A 25,378-nucleotide genomic window follows, 5' to 3' on the forward strand; every position below is an offset into this window, starting at 1 on the left:
GAGAGAGAGAGAGAGAGAGAGAGACCCTGTTTAGTTGTTGGATTTTGTTTACAAGCTCAGACACGAGTAATGCAATTTGGATTAATTTGCAGAGGCAGAGCAAAGATTCAAATTTATGAGATGGCAAAGTAATAAAGATCATTCAACGTAAGCTAGCATTCAAAGAACATGCCCCATGATGATATTTGAAGCATCCCAGAGTAGTTAAGGGCTCTTCCTTGGGGACTCATCATAGAGCTGCACAGTCCTCCCATTGACAGGTTGAGTGGGCCTTGAGTTGTTCTTGTATCCCGCAGACAGAGGAGCTCTAAGTGCAGCTACTTGCTCCTCGGTCATCTCTCTCACCTGCAACAAATTCATAGCAATGGCTTAAAAATTCATATTAGAAGAAACTCAGGAACTTCAATGTGCGTAAATATTTTTGAGATCCGACAGTTTGTGTGTGTATATACCTTGCCAAGGATGTTCCAGATGACGTTCTCGGTGCACGGCGGCGTGGTGAGGGATCCGACGTACCTGAAGTACTTGCGAGTCCGGCGACTCAGCGACTTGACACGCACGGCTCCGGCCGGAATGTGCGCTTCCTCGTCTCCTGAACAATTCTCTTTGGCCAATTCAGCTACTTTGTCCCTCATCTATATATTGTACACAAACAAATCAAGCCTTTTATTATTGCAGAAAATTGCTCTGTCAACGGCGTTTTTAACACGGTGATGCAAAAAACAAAAAAGGAATGGATCATATAAACAAAATGTGTTTAATCATATAAACATATATATATATATATATATATATATATATACGTATTTATACTTGTAACTGTATAGAGATATCTATCTACCTGGAAAAGGAATGGATCAGCATGGCCATACTTGTACAGGATTGCCACCACTGTGATGTTGCCATCCTCACTTATGTGAACCAAGTGCAGCTCCACTGGGAATCTATAAATTACAATGGCCAACTAGTGGTTAAATGTTACAATAAAATGGTGTGGTTAGAGAAGCACATACCTTTGACCATTAATAGTGTGCTCAGAAGGCGAGTGCCAGTGCAATTGTTTCAACGTGTAGTTCTTCCCATTCACCACCACCTCTCCTACAGTGTCATGGAATCGCAGCTACGTGGAAGAAGATTAAGAAAAAAAAACCTCAGAAACTAACTCTGTGGTAATTAATAGAGGTGCTTGAGAGTTAACAATTTGCAACAAACCCCAATGTTAATGCCATTATCCACAAGGGTAGCATTTGCGGAATCGTAATCCCTGGTGAGAGACTCCAACTCTGGGTCGTAAGACACACCGTCATTTGCAATGTCAATGGGAGACTGCTGCTTGCCCTTCGTGCACAATGCAAATTCTTGGTTCAAGCTTCCCCAGTAGTTCGGTCCAGTTGCTCCACCATACCCAAATTGCACAAAATCTATCGAAATAGATGTTTTACACTATTGAAGAATAAAAGCTTACGATATATATAATATCGAGTCATAGTTCAGAAGATTAAAAATATAAGAAGCCTTTTTTTTTTTTTTTGAAATTACCATGGGCGCTTGTGAAGGCTACTACAAGGAAGGATGGTATGACCAGAGCAAAGATGGCACCTCGAGCAGCCATTCCCGTCTCTGTTTCCTTCCTCTCTTTCACTTTCTTGTTTATGTGAGGGTGGGTTTCTGTTCATCAATCTATATGTATAGCAATCTATAGAAGATCAAAGAAGGTAAGGGAGGGAGTAGATAAACTTAGTTAAGTTGGGCCAAATAAAGTACACTACAACGGTCGAGTTTGCGGTGATGCTTTCCCCGCCAATTTCCTCCCTCCTTTTTTAAGGCAACTAATTATAGACTTGCTAAGCTAAACACCATATACTTGTTCTCTAATTGGGAACTCATATCTTTATAGTTAAGATGGTTGCTCTATTATTGGATCAAGGATCAAGGACCAAGGCCCATAAAGGCCCAATTTATCTTTAAATTCCAACTATTGAACTCTTACTGAGTTGGGCAAATTCATTGTTCAAACCATGTATCTTTACTATTTGTAAATCACAAATAGTATCATAAAATAGCAAATAACAGGATCAGAAGTTATAAGATATTTTTACTGGAGTATTATGTATGCATAGTTTAAATCTACTATGAGCCTATGATTAGGGTAATTTAGTAAGAAGTAGGGAAGAAGGGCTTTATATGAAAAAATTTCCCTTTAAATAAATAAGCAAGAGCGAGCCATCTATCTACCCGTCCCACGTAGATGAAAGTTCTTCCAGAGTTCCAGGTATCCTAGCCTTGAAGGCAAAGCCAAAGAACGCATGCTCTGTTATATTATATTATATTATGATATCTATGTCTAGAAATATAACATCGAAGCATGAAGCATGAAGCTTGTCATCCTACATCTCTCACTTTCCAAGTCTTCCAAGGCGGTGCCGCCCCACTACAACGGTAAACTGCCCATTCACGGTTTGCCACCTCAGCCAAGTCGGGTCCCATGCGCCGATAGGCCGAAAGCCGTCGTAACACCTGAGAGAGAGAGAGTTAAAAAAGTGGTGGTGGGAGGCGGGGAGGGGAGAGGGATAAAAATAAAAATGTGGTAAAAATCTCTGTCACCATAAAGTTTAATCTTTAGTGGATGGATGAGGAAAAAAAAGAACCAAAAGCGATCGATCTTAGTGGAGGTGTGAAAAGAAAAAGATTCCCTCTTCACACGCTCTTCCTCTTATTATTATTATTATTATTTTTTAAAACAATTTTTTCCCTCCTTTTCCTGCTCAAAATTAGTCATTTTTGACGTCCTCCGGACATCATAAAACTCGTCACCTATTCTATCTGTGCAACAACGAAGAGCAAATCTATGGATTCCAACCAAGATTTTAGATGTCATTTTCCGTCCTTTTGTTAAATTAAGTGTTATGCTAGTTACTGTGTTTAAATCAATATGATGTATACTAGTTGCAGATTAGTTTGAGTATCTTTTTTTTTTTTTTTAAAAACTTTAATTATGATATAAGAGATTAGGATCGACTTGGGCAGCTCTAAGAGATCTATAAACCCATTCAATGAATGATAGATATTTAATGGGAGCAAATCCTTTTCTGTCCCCACTTTGGAGCTTCTCAAAGGCATGCGGTTGTGTTTGGAGTCATTTGTCGACATAATCCTACCACCCACTTGAGCATTCACCCCGTAGATCCCTCATGACTCATGAATCATGCCCATCTCATCTCATGTGGACCACCTCATGCCATTTTTTTGTGTCATTTAACCCCCTCACAAATGTCTATATTTCTCTTTTCCTGCCATCACCGTTTTGAGAGACAAAATTAAGAGTTGTTGTAAAAGAGCCACAATAGAATAGTACTTAATTTACAAGTTAAATATAGGAGAAAGAATGGATGGGAGGTTGCGAAACCAAATTTGAAGATGAAGAAGAGAAAAAATATTTAGAAAAAGCGCAAAAGTGAAAACTACCTTAGCACGCTTGATCTTTCTAATAAAGTAGTGAGATATCAAGATTTAGGATCAACAAAAAGATCTTTTCGCCATCTCAATGATATGACTGAGCTGATAGAGAACGATAAGAGATCTTATCTATTTAAGTTTAACATAAACAAAAAATGCACTAGAAAAAAAAGAAAAAGTGAGCTGTTAATTAGGTTTACTATGTATGAGCAAAATCTAAGGTGGCAAACAATTAAAATAGTAATTTAGGATCACTTTGGTAGTCAACGTCAGTTGTGGTGTGCATTCTACTCTTAATTAGTGGCATCCTATTCGTTGGTCAAAGCACTAACCGTGCAATGGGAGGTCCCTCTCGTTCCCCAACCATTTCAATCTCACCTCGCACTAAAAAGAAAAGGAAATGGAGAATTAGAAAACAAACAGCAGTTGAGCACTCTCTCCTGCAATAATAGTCCTAAAGATTCTTCTCAGTGCAACTGCACCACAATTAATGCAATGTAATTTGGGCTGGACTTTGTTATTGTTTTGTTTAACATTCATTTTAAGACCCAAAATTCGTTACTTTGTTCTAAATTATTCTTACTGGCTGAAACTAATCTGTTGACCTAGTCAGCTCCACCAAGAAGAGAAGAGGGAAATATATGTATGTATATATATATATATATATATATATATATATATATATATATATATATATATATATATATATATAAGATTTGTCCGGGGCATTCTTGAAATATGTTAGCCGAGATGGTGTCATTTTATCTAGCCTTTTCTTTTAAATACTACGTTCACCTCCCTCCACCTTCCACCTTCCACCCTTCAGGTCGATCTACATTCACAAACTAAGCATCAGGAAAGCATAAGCATCCAGTTCGATCGCCATCTACATATATAGAGGATTGCATGGGGAATTGCTTTGTCCTCCAGGAGAAGAAGGTGATCAAAATCATCGGTATAGATGGCAGAATTCTTAGACACCAATCCCCCTTGAAGGTTTACCAAGCACTAGCCAAGTTCCCCGGTCACACGATCTCCGATGCACTTCTCGAGGGCCGCCGTCTCGATCCGGCGACCGACATGAGAGGGGGCCAGCTCTACTACCTACTTCCACCGAAGGCGCCGGTCGTGGAGACCGGTTTCGGGTCCGGCGTCGTTCGAATCAAGCTGGTTCTTAGCAAGCAAGAACTGAAGGAGATGTTGAAGAAGGAGGTCATCTCCTTCAATAATATGATCTCTCTTCTACAACCAAGTGAAAGGAGCGACCAGGATAAGGAGAGATCTATTGGTTGGAGGCCTGCTTTAGAAAGCATACCAGAAGGGAATGATCTCTTCTAACAACTCTTATATATGCTTCTCATCAAAGTAAAAGAAGCTATATATCTGATACATATATACACTAGCTAGAATAGATTAATATCTCACAGGTGTATATTATCCCCACTTCTTGACTTCTTCTGATCAACATAGTTTACAAAAAATAGTTACTTACTAAGCTTATGAAAGGATTGTTATGCTTGTGTTTACACTATTTTCCATTTCCTATCATGTATCTGGCAAGGATTGTATATATGTGTTCTGAGTTGCAATCGACCTCACTTGGTTTAGATTTTATCCAATCCAGAAAAGCAATATCTTGGATAACCTTTTCTCTCATAGATGGGTGGCATGGGGCAGAGACATTAACTCCTAGGAGAAAATCTTAAGCTCAGAAGGAATAAAATATAGGGGGGTTGTCTCTGTACAAGGGGCATCGAAAAGGATGGAATATGTTAAATTACTTTGCTTTATTGTTTTCTAAGAAAAGTGGAAAGATAATCATTAGGCTATCTTGAGGAAGATATCTCCGGGATCTATTATAACGTCTATCTTATTATTATTTTTTGGGGGTGTGGGGGAGTGTTTAATGCATAGAAAGTGTCATCAGATGGAACAAAAGATACAAAGAAAATAATGCTGCTGTACTGAATCAGGCACTTCGAAGAAATAGTAATCTCATTCACCAAAACTACGAATATCCCCCCAGGAGAAATGTGAGGGATTGTTCGCTATTCAAACAGCAAGCTCATGGAGAAACAACACAATTAGAAATGCTGACAATATCATGTTTGCAGCAAACACAATATTATACACAATAGTTGCTATTTGCCACATCTGAGTTTCCAAACAAGATTAAATTCGAATCAAATATTTGTATTGAAGCAAATCCTGCATCCAGAAAAAAATAAACCTGCAGTTGTTTTTTCATATTAAAGAGCATGGGCTCAATGAATAAATAGCTACAGAGCGGTAAACCAAACAAAAATGTCACACAATAGACTATCTGCTGTTATTGGATCATGCTGTTATACAAGCGTAAGCCAGGAATAAATTAATAGAGACCATTTACAATAATAATTGCTGTATAAATAGTATCTGATGAGATGACAGCTTTAGTGATTTTTCTTTTATATAATTATGCTTCTTGCAGCGACGTTAAGTTGAGCATGTTTGGAGTGTTTCAGCATTGCTCCAGCTTGGCCCTTGCATTGCTATTTGCATAAAAATATCGCAGATTCTACTCAGTTTTCCTTTCAACCTCTAGTGCTATTTCATTGCGCCGTGTGAAAGGAAGTGTGAAAGGAGGATTGAACTACAGATTCAGGAGACATAAAACCAAAAATCAAGGCAATGATAAGGAATCTGAATGTTTAAGTACAAAGTTGATCAAATCCTACCTGTGCAACTTCTACCTCAGTGTCTTCTTTCACTTGAAATTGAGTGTCAGTCTTCAGAGCTTCACGTAATTTTGATTCTCTTCTATTAACATCTTCATCTGTAACAAAACCTATAACAAATGGCAAAAGGAAAGAGCACATGTATAAATTAACATTTTTGACAAGAGTGGAAAACAGACAAGGTGGACGATATGAAAGGATATTTAAATGTAACAGCAATTTGCTACTGATTTTTAATCATAGTCCCATAAGCCACAATTGGCTCACTCAAGAAGTAAATTCTTTCATCATCTCCACTGTAAATACTGAGAACGCTGATCTCAAACAACAAAAATTGTTAGGAAGAGAACAGGACAAGAATAAAAAATCAGTAAGTTGGTCATGTCTGTCAAAGAATTTCATCTGATGAAGTATTAACCCACTGGTCATTTGTTGCAGCAGCAGCTTAGAATGTACTTGTTACTAATATAAACAAAACAGATACATACAAGCATCAAGTATATGCAGTAACATTTCTGTATGTTTCCAACTTCCAGCAAGTCATTGTGTAATACAGGACTGCTCATCTCATTTCTTATATTTCCGAACAAATAATAACTCAACAATATACGCATAAAATTTTGAGCACATTATGTTGAATTTGGAAAACAATAGTTTCATCTTAGAACACCTGGAAAGGCGGTGACAGCAACAAATTTTCCAGGGACCTCTTTGATGCTTACAGCTGGATCCTTTGGTAGTGGCAATTTGCCACCGTACTTTGTAGGCATCACAAAAGACATACGCCACTTATCCTGGTCGCCCGACTGTCAAATTGAAGTTGAGTCAGCGCACTTTTGTTTGACGAAAAGGTAATATTCCAGATGGGCAAATTTATAGACCTTTTAAAGCGGAAAGCAATAAAGAGCTTGTTTCATGAGAAGAGACATACACGCTTCGTTATTACTGGAGTAGTCATATCCATTTTCTCACCACTGGACTGAACCTTCCTTGTAAAAACAGGTGTGGTCATTTCCATTTGTTCACTCATCGTGTTCTATATACAAGGATGTAAAGAATCAGAATAGCATACACTTCAAAAGATCCAGCAAAATTTGAACTTACTACTCTTGATTATCACAAAAGAATCTATGTGTGCTCTGTGTACCTTACCAAATAAGTAAGCAGCCAGCACGTTAAATGATTGAGAAGAGCCATTAAAATCAAACCCAGTTTTTCCAGGCATTGTTGTCTCAGCAACAAAATAAGGCTGCATCAAAAATCCACTTGATAAACTTAGTATACAGAAAACAACATAACTTTAGTATCAGAAACTAGCATTATCAGAAGACAACCAACATCGCTTAATTGTTAATTTGTTATCAAGGAAAACCAAAATATCTCTATCCAATAGTTACCCATAATAATAATCTCCATTGCCCGTCATGTGCACGGGTGTAGCATTGCATGTAACTTATCTTAAAGGTACCCTTTTTCCCTCAAAATAATATCTTTGAAGTGTTTAACTATTTATATACGTAGTTTAACTGTAAACTAGACATTTGCATCGTGCAAAAAATCTTAATAGATTTTCCTTGCTACATACAACTACTTAAATGTTCGAGATCTAACACATAACTGAAATAGAAAAAAAAATCTTTTAAATTAACATAATATCTAATATGCTTCATGAATAAGCAATATGAATCGTGACACTTAGCACCTCGACTTCTCTGATCTCATATTGATCCGTCCGTTTTACAATGCGAAATTTGACGGTCTCCAAATCAGGAACTGTAAGCAAATAAGCAGATAAACAAAGATTTAATCGAAAATAAAAGATGGTATTCGAGAGGATCCCAAAAGTAATACCTGACATGAAGGCCTCCTCCAGATTTCGTGCTTCAAATCTCCGCGGGAAGGCGTACTTTGCGGTCTCCGCCGCCAAATCTCCCAAAACTGCTACCCAAAACCAATACGAATTCAATCAGAGATCACCAACAAAATCAAAATTTCCAATAAAAAGAAGTTGCTCTTTATATTTCCTAATAGTTTCTTCCAGTCATACGTCGCTGAGAGGTCGAAGCGGCTTGTGAGGCTAGCGCCAGGACGAGGGAGATTCGAGTCTCCATAGCCGATACGCTCTTCCGAGGAGCGGCGCCACCTCTCTCCGCTGCCGACGCAAGGGTCGGCGATGGTCTCCTAGGGTTTCTCGATTTGGAGGTCGAGGAATCGACGGGTGGGAGACGAGGAAGAGAGCAAGGTTTGCAAAGAAGCGCCATTTTCGTTTTACTTTTTTAGAGATTTCCATTTTTCGTGCATATTTTCTCTTTTCGATTTAAGGCCTTTCATTTAGGTGTGGTTGGCTTACCGTAGCGTGTGTGTTTATAAAATTCCCGGCCTAAAATTAAACTTTTCTTTAAATTTTTATTTATATCATAAAATTAATATAAAAATATTAACGTATAAGCTTTAAATTTTAATTATTATCTATCACAAAACATATCCCTTTAAATATATAATTAAGGAATACAAAATTTTAATCATATTAAAAATATGGACAATTAGATTGTTAATATTATAAAAAATTACGATAATTTATATTTTCTTAAATGGTTTAGTTTTAGATTATAACCACAGATGTGTGGTTTGAAATTTTACTCAATTTAAATACAACAGCCGAGCTCCAACACAGAGTTGTGAAAAGACCACATATTATAGTCAACAAGAATCCAACACACATGCAAATTATTTATTTAAAAAGATTATTCCCAATTAATATCCGATAACAGATACAAATATTGGAGCATGATCAGTATAAATACAACGTCAAATAGCCAAATCTAATGTTTATCTATCTAATACAAAAGAAAGCAAAGTATAAATCCAAGATTCAACATCGACTCGCTATCCGCAGAGAGGTCGGATTACTTCGCCTGCAATCCTCGATCAAGGCCTTCCTCGCGGATAACAACCCCTTGGGAATAAGAGAGCTATCCAAGGCCGAATAGCCTATCCAATCCTGTAAAAGCCTCTCCTGTTCCCAGGACTCCGGTATCCGAACCCGACCGGCCGATATTTCCGCGCGTTGCTTCTTAAACCTCTTTCTTATACAATCGATCTCCAGTTGACAGCATTCTGCTCTCTCTCCGCCAACATTGAAATAAGATGCTTCAAAACAAATTGGTTTCTGGGTTCTCTCTGTTTCTGGTGGCGACGGCGATTTCGAGTTATCTGAGGGCTCCATGAAGCTCTTCTTCTTCTCCTCCTCCTCCTCCTCCTCCTCCTCCTCCTCTTAGCTTCTTAGTTGTTAAGAATAAAAGAGTAGTAGTTGGTATCCAAAAGAATAAGAATGGTGGTGTTCGCTTGCAAGGTAGGGATGAAGCAGAACACGTTAAGAGATAGCTTCATATGGTACGGGGAAGAGGAACGTGTCTATATTGATTCGTGTGCCTGCTCTTAGTTAGGAGGGAAAACGAGGTGTGAGGTGGGTTTCTTTTTTCTTTTTTCTTTTGAGGAAAAAAAAATCGAGTGTTTTGGACCAATGGAGAGGGAGAAGTAATTTCTTTTACGAGAATTTAGCAAAACAACCTTCTTCTTTTTTTCTTTATCAAAACACCTTTTATTTTGTTTTTATTATTATTCCGCATATTTATTTATTTATTTATTTATTTATTATTAGTACTTAGTAGTAGTAGACAAGTAGTATACTGCTCGAGTACTCAATACGGCCCAGCGTCTAGAAATAGAACGACACCTTGCTCGGTATCAAACAGGCCCATGACGAAATTACTAAAAGGCCAACTTTGGCGCCCCCCTGAGGTCCTCCGGGAGCCCATTCTACTGGCCCAACTCATTCAATCCTACGCTCGCGCCGGCGATCTAAACCGGGGCAAGCAACTCCACGGCATCCTCATCTCCAATGGCGGCGTTCCTTCCACCTTTGTCGCCAACCATCTCCTTAACATGTACTGTAAGTGCGGTCAAGTGGATGACGCCGTCAACCTGTTCGACGGAATGCCCCAAAGAAATCTCGTTTCATGGACCGCCATGGTCTCTGGATTCGCTCAAAATGGAAAGTTTCTTGAAGCTCTTAGGACTTTCTCCTCTATGTGCGCTGCTGGTTTTAAGCCTACCCAGTTCGCGTTCTCGAGTGCCATCCAAGCGTCAGCTTATTGTTCGTCTTTGGGGTCTGGGAGACAGATGCATTGTCTGAGTTTGAAGCTGGGGTTTGATTGTGAATTGTTTGTCGCGAGTAACCTCGCGGACATGTACTCGAAATGTGGGTCCTTGATCGATGCCTGTAGGATGTTTGATGAAATGCCAACCAAGGACGAGGTGGCGTGGACTGCAATGATAGATGGGTATGCGAAGAATGGGAGTTTAGAGGAGGCAATCTTGGCATTTCGAGAGATGTTTCGCGAGGGGATGGTCGCCATTGATCAACATGTCTTTTGTAGCACCCTTAGCGCATCTGGAGGTCTCAGGGCTGGTCAATTCGGAAGTGGCCTACACTCATGTATAGTCAAGCTGGGGTATGAATCAGAAGCGTTCATCCAGAATGCGGTGATAGACATGTACTCAAAGACTGGAGACATGGAGAGTGCCTCTGCTGTGGTAAGGATGGACTCCAAAAGTTGGAATGTCGTGTCCTGTAGCTCACTGATCGACGGATATATCGAGGTCGATCGCACAAAGGAAGCTCTGAGAATTTATGTGGAGTCTCAAAGACGAGGAATCAAACCCAATGAGTTCACCTTCTCTAGCATGATCAAGGGCTGTGCTGCCCAAGCGGTACTTGAAGAGGGGAGCCAACTCCATGCCCAAGTGATCAAATGCAGTTTGATCGAAGATCCATTTATAGCCTCCACCCTCATCGACATGTATGGAAAATGTGGCCTACTGGGTTCTTCCATTCAAATGTTTGATGAAACCCAGAACCTGACTGAGATTGCTTGGAATTCGATTGTGGGCGTGCTTTCGCAGCATGGTCGTGGTAAGGAAGCCATACGAGCTTTTAACACTATGATTTCAAGAGGGATAATACCAAATCATATAACATTTGTCAACCTCTTGATGGCATGCAGCCACTCTGGATTAGTAGAAGAGGGCCTAGACTACTTCTACTCCATGAGCAAGACCTACAATGTCGAACCTAGAGAAGAACATTATTCTTGTATCATAGATATGCTTGCCCGAGCTGGAAGACTCAAAGAAGCTGAAGAATTTATATGTAGAATGCCTATCAAGCCCAATGCTTATGGGTGGTGCTCTTTGCTTGGAGCTTGTCGGGTTCGAGGAAACAAGGAATTGGGTGAGTCTGCTGCAGAGAATCTGATGAAGCTTGAGCCCAATAACAGCGGAATCCACATCCTGCTATCCGGTATGTATGCATCATTGGGCCGATGGGAGGATGTGAAGGCTGTGAGGAAGTTGTTGAGAGATAGCAGGGTCAAGAAACTGCCTGGTTTTAGTTGGGTGGAAGTGAACAACAAGACCCATGTGTTTGGATCTGAGGACTGGTCACATCCACAGCAGGAGAAGATATATGAGAAGCTTGAGGAGCTCTCCATTAGGATAAGGGAGGCAGGATACGTTCCTAACACAGCCTCCCTGTCGTGTAATTTAGAGGATAGTTTGAAGGAGAGGCTTCTGCTTCATCACAGCGAGAGGATTGCAGTTGCTTTTGCTCTCATTAGCATGCCAGTAACAAAGCCGATCATTGTGAAGAAAAATTTGCGGGTGTGTGTAGACTGTCATTCAGCGATGAAGCTCATTTCAAAGGTGGAAAGAAGAGAAATCATCATTAGGGACAATGCTAGATTCCATCATTTTGCACCAGGGTTGTGCTCGTGTGGGGATTACTGGTAACTAATCTTTCTTCTGCTAATTTATGTGTAGAAAAGTGATAATTTTGCCATTTTTTTCTAGATGGTAAATGCTGTTAAGAAAGGCTGGAAACAATTCAAAATATATTACGAAAATTTGCAGTTTACTTCTTTCTTTTGGGGCACATGATTACTTCTTTCTTAAGAAAGCGACCCCAAAGAAAAAGAGAGAGAGAGAAAATTAGACTAATATGTTTTACTTCTTCTTCTCTTCTTCTTGTTCTGTCAAAAACATAATTTGACCAAATTCACCATCATTTGTACAATACAAATACCCCATTACAAATAGTTTATGAACATCCTATCTCAAAAACATTTTTACTCTATACACGTTATAAAATATTAGTAAGTATAATATTGTCTTATAGTATTATAATGTTCAACATGGATCTAACCTTCAAAATATGGTACTATGCATCACCAGAAAATAATACAAATAAAAACAACTTGAGAGGAGTAAAATTGTCATTTGCATAAAGGGATAACTCATCCATTTATCTGAGTTTTCTTATCCCACCTAGAAGAGGTTGATTATCTCAAAGGCACCCCATTTTATCTTGCCAAATGGTCCCAAGAGAAATTTGAAAAACTAGCTACGATATAAAATTTGAACCCATCAAACTCTAGGATAGAGTCCCTTTTCGAAACCCGGGGATCTCCACCTTATTGCTTTTAATGAGAGATTATGTTGGTTGTCAGTAGGGCTATCAAAATAGCTCAATAGTTTATAAGCTTAGCTCGATTAGAGATATGTTTGAACTTGGCTCGAGCTCTAAACGAGCTGAGCCGAGCTAGATCCTTTTTTGTTTGAAGTGTTAGTTGAGCCAAGTAGAGTCAAACTCAGCTCGCTCAAGTATGGCTCAATATGGCTCAATTACTATGGTTTATATATATGTAGTTTGATCTTAGAACCATGGATCTTAGATCCAATGAATAGTAAAACCCCGAATCTCATAGTGTCAAATCCTATTCAGCGATCTCATGCAAAATTTTCTCTCGCCTTCTTCCTCTTACGTCTAGCTCTTCATTGACCATAACTCTCCACCAGCCATCTTCTTCCTCTTGGCTCTGATCGACACTAGCTACCCAAATCCCTTCCATGTGCTGCATAATTATTGACAGTGGATGTATGATGCATGTATAATTATAATTATTGACGGTGTGCATTCATCTATTGATGTATGTTTCATGTATAAGTATTGACGGTGTGCATTCACCATCGCATTCGGCAATCTTTGTTTGTACCATACCCTATTCCCGGACAACTCCTATCTCCTTCCAGACAGTGAAGGATCATATATTGATGTATGTTTCTTACTTGTTTTGTCTTCTTTTAGAATTCATATAAATTCTTTATGTTGTATATGAACATAATTTTGGTTTTCAAGATTTTTATGGGCCTAATTTCAGGATTATCTTTTCTTTTTCCTATGCACATCAGACTTCACCGCATCAGCCTAATAGCCAACCTCATCGAGCAGTAAGCCGAGCTCAAGCTTTCTCGAGCTTGAGATAAGCTGACTCGAGCCAACTTTTTCTAACTCGTCTCAGGTTCAGCTCATTTACACTACTAGATAATCTTTTTTGACTCCGTTTGACTCCAATTACATATAAGAAAAATCCATTAGAGCAAAGTGGATATTTTTCCTAGGCCAAACAATAGACAATGAAGCTTAACCTTGAAGTTTATGATACTGTTCGTCCTGGCATTTGAACACAGTGGCAATCAGATTTATGCTCACTTGTACGAAGAGCAACATTGCAAACACTATTTCAATGTTCAACTTGATAGATCCACGACACCTGTTCTTTTCATCAAACTGTTCCTTCATATGGCTGTCGTGGCCATTGAGTTTGCAAGCCACTGGCACTCTCTGGGAATAATATATGCTAGTTACGCTAGGAATATGCATGGCCTTTTTATATGGATTAGTGTGTTGATATATATATATTGTTTTTAATCAAATGATATGCGACTAGTTGATGACATTTTTATCTTTTTCTCAACTGTTTAAAACTTAGAATTGAGGAACTTGTTCTTTACTCGCATATACTCAAAACAGAGAGCAGGAATAGTTCCCTATGCATCTACTTGTTATCTTTAGTATCCCATTCTTTGCATCTTCTCTTAAAGTTGTCTTTTCTAGTATCACCAAATTTTGAAGGATTTTTGTTAGGTATTTACATGGATAGTTTTGATATATTACTGGGAGGTCGTTTGAGGGGAATATGAATACCTAACCAGAAATTATAAATATAAATAGACTTAACAATGTTTTATGTGTTCTTGGGGGAGTACAAGAGGAAAGGACTGATCAGTGCAAACTAAATGTTCAAACTCTTATTGTACGTCTAAATGCACTGTTCCCCTCCTTGCACTGAGAAATTATTTCTGCCCATTTCAAGGTCTATCATATGAAAGGTGGCTTTGGTGTATTTTCCATACATGCAACTTAAGATATATAATTTCTTCTAAAGGTCTTACAGTGTATAGAAAATAGTAAAGATTGAAGTACATTGGTGTATTCAACTTGTCAAATTTCATCTTTATGCTTGCTGTCTAGTACTTGCACATATTTAAATCAATCGTGGATAACTTTCTTTTTTAGCTTCAGAAGTGTTTTTAAAAGGTAGGGTGGTTTGACCAGATGAAGGTCAGTTGTAGAGGTTCATGCATCGATGGTTTAACATTATATAGATATTCAAGTAAATTTTATATTCTACAGGTGGTGCAACTCTATAATAAGAGATGTTACTTAAACTATTTAGACATCACAACTTAGTAACAACCGCAGAAATTGTGCAGAAGAATCCATGATTGTCATTTTGGAGGACAACCATTGACCTCTACCATAAATTGGTAGGCAAAATACTCCATGTAAACCATGCACTCTTGCAGAGACATGTCTTTCTTGTCAGAGTTGTATAGTCTCCTCAAGCTACAGACCACCTAAACCATGGCATATTTATGTATGTGTGCCAATCTATTTTAGGCCAATCATTGATGTGGAAAACAATAATTGATGGAGGCACATATCCTACAACATTATAGATAGCACGACATAAAATAATCATCAATTATCACAAATAATAATAATAATAACAATAATAATAATAATAATAATAAAATTCATCTCCTTCTCTGTAATGAGAAGGACATGCACTCTCTCTCTCTCTCTCTCTCTCTCTCTCAAGGATAATGAAGAGATTATATATAACAGTTCTGTTTATGAAGACCGCATTAATCAATGAATGGCATACCTAATATAGGAATAAAGAAGCATAATGGGAGGGGTAGACAACAATATACAAGTATCCTCTGCCCATTGGGGCCCTTGTTTAATTAAGTTTCTTTCTGTGGAAGGGTATCTTGGTGTAATGGCGTGGCATGGCTTTAGGTAATTCTTGACAAGGCATGGATGTTGACCCACCAACAAGGGGATAATATCAAGCAAATCCATTTAAGGGGAGGATTTGGAATACAAAGTGGGTTAGCTGTGTGTGGATGATTATTGTATGTGTTTTAGTTGGGAGGGGAATGGAATTAAATAGCCAATGTGTGCTTGTCAAAGGCCCCGAGTTGTCAAAGTAAACTCTCCTCTCTTTGGCATAAAAAGAGAACAAGACAAAATCTCGATAGCTTTTTTTGTTATAATAATGGGTGGTTGCTTGTCACCTATTGAACGCTGGTTTTGTTGAGTACTTTTATATCCCTGAGCGAGCCCAATATTGGGCCAATCAGATAACACAGTCGGTTACAAGGAGTGGAGTAGGAGTCAGTGATTCCAGTGGCTTCCTGCCATTAAACCCCACCTTTATAGTTTTCTCTCTCTCTCTCTCTCTCTCTCTCTCTCTCTCTCTCTCTCTCTCTCTATGCACACTTTTGAAGCAAAGTCTTCGAAGGACAAGATCTTCTGCTTCGTGGAGTAGTTTCACAGGGTAAAATAATATATTTTGCAAGAGAGGGACAAGGCACACAAAGTTACAGAAGGGGAAGAGTGAAAGAGAGAGTACTGATGAATGGTCAATAGCCCATCACATGGCCATCCTGAAGCAAGCTGATATCTGAGCTTGGAGCTTGGAGCTAGGAAGAGCCTTTTCTTGTGCAAAAGAACAAACCGAGCACACTGCATGGTATGTTTCGTTTGCTCTCCTTTCTGGCTAGATATACAACGTAATTTGCAGCTCTTTTTTTGTTCTTTTGTTATTAATGCTTTTGACAGCTCTCTCTCTCTCCCTCTCTCTTCCTTTTCCTCTCACTGCTGAAGAACTGGAAACTGGAAGGCGAAGAAATCTCAAGATGGGAAGAAGCATCATCCTATGAAAGTTGAAGATGGTGTAAGGAGGAGATTGAAATCTCTTTAGATGGCAAGTAACATCGTTGGTGAAACTGGTCTTTCTGAATCTGGGCCTTCGAGTCAGCCTCAGGGATATGGAATCCATGGCATCTCACCTGCTGCCACAAATTTCTTGTACTATTCTCTCCTATCTTCTTCTACTTCTTGTTCTCCAAATGGAAAAGTGGAAAACAAAAAATGGAACCGGACCAACAAAAAAAGAAGTGAAACCTAAAATCTACATGAATATGTTAGTTCTTAATTTGTTATTTCTTTTTTGTTCTCCACTTTTGTTTCATGGAAAACATTATTTTTCTAGAGATCCTTCAATTTGTTCTTTTCTATGCTTAGCTTTTTCTATATGCGTATGGATAAATTTGCTAGATTCAGAATCTTTAATGAGCTTACAACTCTACTCCCAATAATTTTATAAACTGTTACATCCTTATCCATTTATGGTTTTTCTTTCTCTTTTCATGTCTCGATTATTTCCTTTTCTAACTCCTTTATTCGCAAAAAAAGAAAAGAAAAGAAAAGACAAATTGAAGGGGCCATTTCTTCTTGCTCAGTGATCAGGAGGGAGCTGCTTATTTTGGAGGGTTGGAAGAGGCTCTCATGCAAGGAGTTGCTGGAATCAGAAGTGATCGAGAGAGAAAACGTACTACTATCTTCTCTCTCTCTCTCTCAAAGCATACACACCTCCCAATTGCACTACTTCCATGCTCTAGCGCAGAGATGGAAGAAGTTTGAAATGATCTAAAAAAGGCTTCTTTGCCTCTCTTTTTTCCAACCTCAGTAGCCACATGAGTAGCCAAAGGCTAAAATGTTGTGATCCAGTCCTCAACCTACCAACTCCCTGCAGTACTTGCAAAGGGAAAGGAATAAGTTCCTTTTGGAACAAATATCTGAGCCTCTTAATTTGTTTCTTGATTCTTCTACAGCTTTACTTGATCTTCTGATTCTCCTCTGTCTCTTTCTCTTTCTCTCTCTCTCTTTCTTGCAGCCTTTTTCACAACCAGACCACCACCCACTCTTGAGATCTTCCCTTCATGGCCAATGAGATTCCAACAAACACTTAAGGTAAGCTCTTGCTTTTGACCTTAACTTTTTGATATCTAGAAATAGAATAGAATAGAAGAAGAACATGCAATTTGAGCTGGGTTATGCACAGGGTAATGAAGACCCAGCAGAGAGCACTGATTCAGGCTCAGCTCAGAACACCCCAGTGAGTAGAAATCCTTCCTCAGAGCAGTCTGGGGAGCAGCAGCAAGAGATGGTGATGATAGCGAGTGATTCTTCCAGGCCAAGAACAGGAGAGGCGCAAAATTACCGACCCAAGGCCCAAGAAAAGGTACTGTTCCAATGTCCCCTTCCATCAATATTCCAGGCACAAATCCCCAGAAAACCCTCATCTAAGAATTTCACAATTGGAGCTTCCCTCCTCCCAACAACACCAAATCCCAAAAAGCAAAACTCCAATGTCTCATTAATTTTTCCATTGTAATTTGTTCAGTTTGACCCACAAGTGAACTTTCCCTTAAAAACAAAGTGAGCCATGCTCGGAATAGTAAATTATCAACACTCCTCCCAAGAAAAAACATTACCTTCGAGTTTTCACCATTGTGCCATTTGTTCCTATAGTCGGTCCTCACAATTCACAAACTCCCAAGAAGATGGCAGCAACTGTGTATAAATAGTCTTAAGAACAGTATATTAGGTGCCATCATTATTGAGTTTTAAGGCCAAGTAGCTAGAAGGGTATTTTATTCTTGTACCCTTAGGTGCTGCATGCCAATTTCTTTTAACTTAGATGAAGTTAGATAAGAAATCGAGAACCTAATTCTGAAAGGAAAATGTTTGACAGATTGAATTCCTAAGCTTCGTCAAATAAGTCTTTGTTTTTCTGAATGTGGGCACCACTAATCTAATATGGAACTTCCCAGTTGCTTGAATCCTCTTATCTTCCATCATTATGGTTTTTATATGCTCTTGCCCCCCTCACTTTTGTCTATTCTCATGCTGTTAAAAACCATTCTCACACACACATCTTACGTGGCAGAAGAGATTAGCTGGTCCTACTGGGGAGAAGGACGGCAAGATACTAGATGCAAAGGTCATCTCTCTCTCTCTCTCTCTCTCTCTCTCTCTCTAGATGTGTTATTTATTATGTGCATGTGCATGTGCTTGTGTGTTTGTAGGTGGGGTTGCACATGTACTTTTTTTCATGTTCACATAAATGGGAATAGCAGCTAAATTTATCTGACAAAGTTCATGCATGGCTCCTAACTGTATGCATGCATGCATGCACGCATACATCACTATCTTATTATGTCATTCTGGTGCAAGTGCTTGTTTGCAAAAGCTTCTTCTACTTATGCACTTAACTGCTATATTAAGTGGATGGAAATGTTTTCACCCTCACAAACACATTAGAATATAAACAATACTTCTTCTTTTTGACAGACCTTGAGACGCTTAGCTCAGAATAGAGAGGCAGCAAGAAAAAGTAGGCTGCGGAAAAAGGTAACTAAACTAATTAGGAGTTCTCTTGCTCCAGTTGGTGATAGTTAGATACTTATTGTGATCTGATATGTTTATTATATATATATATAGGCTTATGTACAACAGTTAGAATCTAGTCGAATGAAGCTTACTCAATTAGAGCAGGATCTCCACAGAGCACGTTCACAGGTACAAAATGAGAGCATAAAGATAAATTAATCTATCTCTAATAATATGTATTTATAATTCTTTTGACACACTTCATTTTTAACATGTTGATGATGTCTCATTAGGGTCTCTTCTTAGGAGGTTGTACAGGAAACACAAGCTCTGGTAACAAGCTCATTCTCATCAACACATATATGCGACCTCTTATAGAATGCAATAATAACAATAAAAAGAATGTTGTTTTGTTGTTTGCTTTGAGATTTACCATGAAATGTGTTGGTACCAACAGGTGCCGCAATCTTCGATATGGAATATGCTCGATGGTTGGATGAGGACTATAAGCACTTGAGTGATTTAAGAGGAGCTTTGCAAGCTCACCTGCCTGATGGAGACCTTAGAGTTATAGTAGATGAATGCCTTACACATTATAATGAAATTTTCCGGCTTAAAGGCGTCGCAGTGAAATCTGATGTGTTTCACCTCATCACTGGAATGTGGACTTCTCCAGCCGAGCGGTGTTTCCTTTGGATCGCCGGATTCAGGCCTTCGGACCTCCTCAAGGTTTTCTAATAAATATGAAATATCTAAAAATATGATTAATATGTATGTCATTGCTGATTTAAACTTATCTTCTAATTCTTCCTTACAGATACTACTGCCTCACTTAGACCCCCTCACAGAACAACAACTAGTGGGCATTTGCAATCTCCAGCAATCAACACAACAGGCTGAGGAAGCTCTCTCACAGGGCCTTGAGCAACTCAATCACTCTCTTGCTGACACAGTAGCCGGTGGATCTATTAGCGACGGCGCCGACGTTGGCAACTATATGGGCCACATGGCGATCGCATTAGGGAAGCTTGACAACCTAGAGGGATTTGTCAGACAGGTGCTTCCTAATTTCTTACTGTTAAAATCTCAGTTCTAAGATCTATCATTAGATAGTAATACGGTACTAAGTTTGGTTACACTGGTATCATATCATGATCAACTGTGGCTGGATGCCGGAAAATTGGACATGGAATGGTTGCTGAAAAGTAACTAGATTAAGCTAATGTAATGGATGCTAGCATGTGCTATTAGGTGGCTAATTTAATCACATTCCAATCAAAGTTGGATATTAAGCAACATCTCTGTCAATTTTCTGTCATCAAAAGTTCCCCTATGTAGCTTGTATAAAAAAATATATCGAAACTAGAGATTCAAGAAAATAATTCGGAGTTTTTGTAGTAGTATTTGGAGAATTATAAGAAAGGTAAGTTAAGCTTTCTAAAGAGCTTTTTTTTTTTCACATACTTTCATTTTCTTCTATGTAGAGTTTCCCATATATAGTACACTTCTTTTTTTTCCCATAATATGCTTTTATTTACTTTATCATCTCATAATTAGATTAAGAAAAGGATTTTTGTTAAGACTAACAATTATTAGAATCTAGGAATTTGAAAGAAAGTCATGTTCCTGAAAGGTCATAGGAATATATTTCAATTAGTACGATTTGGTCCTTGTCCTTTCTTGGTCTTTCTTTTACATGCCATTTGCAATCTTCCAAACTTCCTTTAGTCCTGTCAAACAATAAAGGTTTCCTTAGCTATTCTCTAATGCCATAGGCCCTGCAGAAGGGCTATAAGTTGCTATTTAATGTAGCACTAAGGAAAGGACCCATGAACCAAACCTTTATTTTGTGTTCTTTTCAAATCTATCATTGAAAGAATCCAAATCCCGTGACTAAGCAGCTTGTATATTTGAGTTTATTATGACTTCTTCTTTTTTATTTTTTATTTTTCCTCCTGGATTTGCATTTGATTTATTTACTTCATATATATTTCATTTGTACTAGGGCATCGATTACTCTAATCACGTAATTTGTCCTTCTGACATCTAACAATGTTTAGGTCAATTTTCATTAGGAAAGCAGCTTATACATCTAAATGAGAAAAAGAATCTCTTGCAAATAATGCTTAGCTTTTATGAGGATATTTCCCTTACTACTTCCATAGTATGTCTTTCTGAACTAATGTTTTATCAAAACTATTCTTGTTTTTATAATTTCTAGGCGGATAATCTGAGGCTGCAAACCCTTCATCAGCTGCACCGAATTTTAACAGTCAGGCAGACAGCAAGATGTTTCTTAGCGATTGGAGAGTACCATAATCGCCTCCGAGCCCTTAGTACCCTCTGGGCTTCTCGCCCTCGAGAGTAAGCATAGATACATATACATACATATATATATCCATGGTTAATTGTGTTCTCCAGGAGCTTCCTCATTTTGGTTGTAGTAGTTGTACCTTATTCATGCTTACGATTATTAATTAGAAGCAAAACGACCCTTCCATTTTATTAGATAAATTAGAAAAAAAAAATGTATATATATATTGATTGAAAGACTGCTCTCCCACCATAGACAAGGATGAAAGCTACCCTGGCAATAAATGAAGTACTCTTCCCTGGGTCCAGAAGATAGTGGCGGACCACAACCAGATCAGAAAGCATATGTCTCTTTCAAAAATTTATTTGATGTATACACTAAGAGCCTCTCATGTCCAAATCTGATTTGGACTATAAATAGGGCTACAAAGAACTCTTGCTCTTGATGCTTATTTTTTTTTTTCATAACATCATATTAACTGTAATCTTTGTTATTGTATGAGGTTAATTAAATTGTCTTCCGTCCCTACATCAACTGCAGCTTATCACAACATCTATAACCAAGTTTGAATTGCTAACAGGACCTGGGTTGCAGAAGAGAGTAACTGCACTTCATCAACAAGCCTACAAATAATGCAGCAACCTCCACAGAGTCATTTTTCAGCCTTCTGACTGAATTATATCAGAAGATAATTTCGCCTTATGCACATCAATTTCCACCTACTGACGGTGCTTGTAGGCGAACAATGTCGTCTAAGATCGCCGAGAGATAGAGAAGTCGGAGTGCTTTATTATGATAATTCTTTTCCTATCAGAACCAGCTGTTTTAGTTAGCAAAAGCCAAGTGAGAGAGAGACAGAGAGAGAGATATATACATGAGCTTCAGAGGCAAGGCAAAGGCAGTGAGTTATTGGAAAACTAATTAAGTATTCTATTTACAGTGTAGATAAGGATGAGCAAAAAAAAAAAATTTAGTATCATGTGCTACGTTAGCATATTTATTTTCTTGATATGCTTTACAACATACATATAATTTGGTAACAGTTTGCATGAGAAAAGGTCTAATAGGACAAAAAACTTTTTTGTGGAAGTTTTGTTATTTAATACTTTAAACCATTGGGTGTCATTAATCCAAGTTGTAGTTATATGAGAATATGACAATGGCTATTGGGCCCACCAAGAGACACAGAGCCCATCATCTGGGCCCAGAGACAACCAGACAAGTGCTCCAAATAAATATTTTAAATGGGCCCAGTTAAAGCAGATGGTTACTGACCTGTTCATAAATTTTCTTCCGTCCTCGCGAATCTATACTTGTCTTCTGTTGTGTCTTAATTGAACTATTTATTTAGCCGACAATACTTTTCTAATGACTCCATTTATTTTTGTTAATTGACAAAGACTTGGGCAAGTAGTCGTTTGATTTATTTACCATATGGTATAAAAATAACTCTCTCGGGTCAAGAATACGGCCCTGTTTCCCAATGGTTCTCTCTTCCCTGTACTTGGACTAAAGAGTTGGAACTAAATTCAATATGCAAATATTAATTATTTATGAACCAATAATCGTAGGTTACTGATACGGTTGGTGATATTATAGTCTGCAATTTTGACCTCATCAAAGCCTGGATAGTATTTTTTTCTTTTATTAAAAAAGCCATTCCATTCATCAAGTAATTCTTCATTTAACTTCAGAGTTAGAGACTATGGTATACTTGCATTCCAAAAGGTGATTATATATTCTTAGCCAAAAAATAAAGAAGAAAAAATACATATAATTGCCTCGGATTGGCTAAACAAAAAGTACCATAAATAATTCAGCTACAAGAAACCTTAAGCACGGCCACTCTAGTCGCAAAGAAACTAGTGAGCTATTTAAGATATACTAACACAAGGATCGAATGGCCACGTACACAAGGCTTATGATATCTGTTCGCCCTTCTTACAACCAAAATGCATAAGAACGATTTGCAAAAGCTCTGTTCATTTTCGGAATTACAGTATAGTTTCCCTGTTTTTGGACGACATCGCAGTTGGACTTTTTGACTGCTCTACTTCTAAAATCCCATAGAGAATCACAATGATGGAAGTGTAAAACTATATTAATCCTATTGTTTTATTGTTGACAGCCAATGTCTAGACCATTCCTCCAACTTCTTCCGATGAAGAACATTCATCCGAATTTTTGGTTGTTTTTCTCAAATAATCTTCTCAGCATCTTTCCAGCTTTCAGCCACATCCAATGCAACTAGAAGTGCAGACATGACGCAGACACTTCTTCCATGACCTGTTGCATGATCCGCCAACCATATTATAATAATAGATATGACAATGGTAAGAAAAATGAAAGGGAGTTGAAGTGCATAATCTAACAAAGCCTTATTCAAGTAAATCATGAATAGCAATAGCAAGCTAATGCCAAATAGAAAATGAGAAAAAATAGTTGTAATAAAATGTGCACTCCACAGCAACGATCATCATAAAAGAATCCATATCAACTCTATCAAAAATTTTCTGGAAAGAACATTTAGCTCTGCACCTTTCAGAGAAATAGGATAATACTGATATAGATAATAGATTAATTCTTCTGATCAACTACATTATTAACTTTCTTAAAATAGAGTTTAGAAGAAGCTTTATCTATTTTTGTTCTCTGAGATCAAGTATAGTTAGAAATTGTAGCATGCGATGTGTCCAAAAAATGCTGAATATAAAGAGAAAAAATGGATGGACTACTGAAGGCTTCACCCTTGTACTTCTAGCTTATATGTGCACCAGAAATATAAAGAGGATTTGAACTCTAAATGACTGGGAAATGTCCTTACGACATTCATATCATGAATCAAAGTCCGAAAAAAAAAAAGCATCATCCACCAGGAATGTTGGCCATGCATAAAATGGTGCTTATTTTTGTCCACATATCTATCCTCTATGCACAAAGAAATTTTCGAAGGATGGAAATTTAACAAACTTTCACAAAGCAAACAAAACAAGAGATGATGAACCTACTCACCAAGTGCACAATGGATGTATACGGGTTTTCCCTGGGCCCTTTTACTGCATGCCCAAAGAATTGCAGATTCAATTTGCGAAGCGAGAGGTGATCTGGTGTCCCATGTAGCAATGCAAAGGTATTCATCCTTTGAAATAAAAGAACTTCTTGACAATTCACATGTGCAATCAATTATCGCCGGTCCACCTGGAGGTAATTGATCTAAGGAAGAAGGCCATCTTCCAACATACAAACCTTTGGAATCTCACCATATACAGGTTCTTTGCTCTTCAATCTTCTCAAGAACACATATCCCCGAACAAGTACCAGAAATGGGCAAAAGAGGAGCTTTGACCAAAGAGGGAAAGTACCATCTGAGTTCTTTCCCAAGATGAGGGGAAAATTAACCGCATTATGAGATGAAATGGCAACCAAATAAGCAACCAAAGAATTAACCAGAATAGGTATCATAACCAATGTCTTTCCGGTTCCTTAAATATAAATAGATACTAAGAACAAAATAGTGGCTGCCGATCCGACCACCTTGGATATCCCCATGATTGTTTCTTCAAGTAACTTTCACCTAGAATCTAGCAGAATAACATAATAACTACAGTAAGAATTGAGATTCCAAAAAAGTTTCCAGATTACAAAGAATCGAAATCATGATACAAGCATCTCTTAGATAACCCGCAACCCTCACAAACCCATACCGAGATCAAGACTCAAAGTTATACTCCCATCCTAATTTCGATTCAATAACACGATAAGGAACTCTCGATCTCTAATAAAATTAGGGATTTTGAAATCAACATACCTCGTAAGGGGAAGAGGGGCTCAGGAACACTGGAGTCGAACAGCCGTTGGAAGAGGAGCTCCTCATGGATTCCTCGTTTACCGAGAAGGACGTGAGAAGTATATATATATAGGATTTCTCCAAGGGTAGAATAGAAAAATTCAAAAGGACCAAGTTGGTATAAACGAAACAGTTTTCTTTTAAAGAAAAAAAGAAATTATAGCAACAGTATATAAGTTTTAAAAAACCCCACTGCCAGCGCTACATAAAAAAAAAAACAAGCATCAGACTCGCAAGACATATAAAAATCTAGATGCGACTACACTCGTAGCACACAAGCATTATTGATCAAACTAACTTTAGTTTTATTTTGATTAAATTTTGAAACAGTATAATTA

General features: G+C 38.1%; 5 protein-coding genes and 1 pseudogene across 8 annotated transcripts; 3 read left to right on the plus strand and 3 right to left on the minus strand.

Moving 5' to 3' along the window:
- Positions 1-61: 61 nt before the first annotated feature.
- Positions 62-1,668, minus strand: LOC140802050 (alpha carbonic anhydrase 1, chloroplastic-like). Its single transcript, XM_073157462.1, has 6 exons — positions 1,540-1,668; positions 1,213-1,421; positions 1,014-1,120; positions 842-944; positions 453-635; positions 62-345 (listed from the first exon to the last, which is right to left on the minus strand). Exons 1-6 carry the CDS (start codon positions 1,610-1,612, stop codon positions 205-207), a joined length of 816 nt encoding a protein of 271 aa, XP_073013563.1. The 5' UTR covers positions 1,613-1,668; the 3' UTR covers positions 62-204.
- A 2,694-nt stretch (positions 1,669-4,362) lies between these two features.
- Positions 4,363-4,794, plus strand: LOC140802214 (uncharacterized). Its single transcript, XM_073157657.1, has one exon. It carries the CDS (start codon positions 4,363-4,365, stop codon positions 4,792-4,794), a length of 432 nt encoding a protein of 143 aa, XP_073013758.1.
- An 879-nt stretch (positions 4,795-5,673) lies between these two features.
- Positions 5,674-8,555, minus strand: LOC140801987 (heme-binding-like protein At3g10130, chloroplastic). The gene is made up of 8 exons (XM_073157391.1): positions 8,221-8,555; positions 8,025-8,111; positions 7,876-7,946; positions 7,321-7,422; positions 7,105-7,209; positions 6,844-6,979; positions 6,174-6,283; positions 5,674-6,088 (listed from the first exon to the last, which is right to left on the minus strand). The coding sequence occupies exons 1-8, from the start codon at positions 8,432-8,434 to the stop codon at positions 6,014-6,016; spliced, it is 900 nt and encodes a 299-aa protein (XP_073013492.1). The 5' UTR covers positions 8,435-8,555; the 3' UTR covers positions 5,674-6,013.
- A 1,299-nt stretch (positions 8,556-9,854) lies between these two features.
- Positions 9,855-12,151, plus strand: LOC140802024 (putative pentatricopeptide repeat-containing protein At5g52630). Its single transcript, XM_073157430.1, has one exon. It carries the CDS (start codon positions 9,933-9,935, stop codon positions 12,021-12,023), a length of 2,091 nt encoding a protein of 696 aa, XP_073013531.1. The 5' UTR covers positions 9,855-9,932; the 3' UTR covers positions 12,024-12,151.
- A 3,617-nt stretch (positions 12,152-15,768) lies between these two features.
- On the plus strand, positions 15,769-22,282 carry LOC140802045 (transcription factor TGAL4-like). Of its 4 annotated transcripts, none has more exons than XM_073157453.1 (13): positions 15,769-16,174; positions 16,309-16,512; positions 16,947-17,035; positions 17,381-17,457; positions 17,549-17,728; positions 18,437-18,490; positions 18,841-18,900; positions 18,991-19,068; positions 19,173-19,212; positions 19,337-19,608; positions 19,697-19,936; positions 21,101-21,243; positions 21,774-22,282. In XM_073157453.1, the coding sequence occupies exons 2-13, from the start codon at positions 16,406-16,408 to the stop codon at positions 21,862-21,864; spliced, it is 1,431 nt and encodes a 476-aa protein (XP_073013554.1). In that variant the 5' UTR covers positions 15,769-16,174; positions 16,309-16,405; the 3' UTR covers positions 21,865-22,282. The 4 variants fall into 4 exon arrangements, with proteins under 4 accessions (XP_073013554.1, XP_073013555.1, XP_073013556.1 ...); XM_073157454.1 differs by having other exon boundaries at positions 15,781-16,174; positions 18,440-18,490; XM_073157455.1 differs by having other exon boundaries at positions 15,831-16,174; positions 17,174-17,457.
- An 849-nt stretch (positions 22,283-23,131) lies between these two features.
- Positions 23,132-24,761, minus strand: LOC140802083 (uncharacterized; annotated as a pseudogene).
- Between the last annotated feature and the right edge of the window lie 617 nt (positions 24,762-25,378).

The sequence above is a fragment of the Typha latifolia genome, chromosome 15 (genome assembly GCF_019914945.1).
Source record: "Typha latifolia isolate L0001 chromosome 15, TyphaL0001v2, whole genome shotgun sequence".
NCBI classification, from domain to species: Eukaryota; Viridiplantae; Streptophyta; class Magnoliopsida; order Poales; family Typhaceae; genus Typha; species Typha latifolia.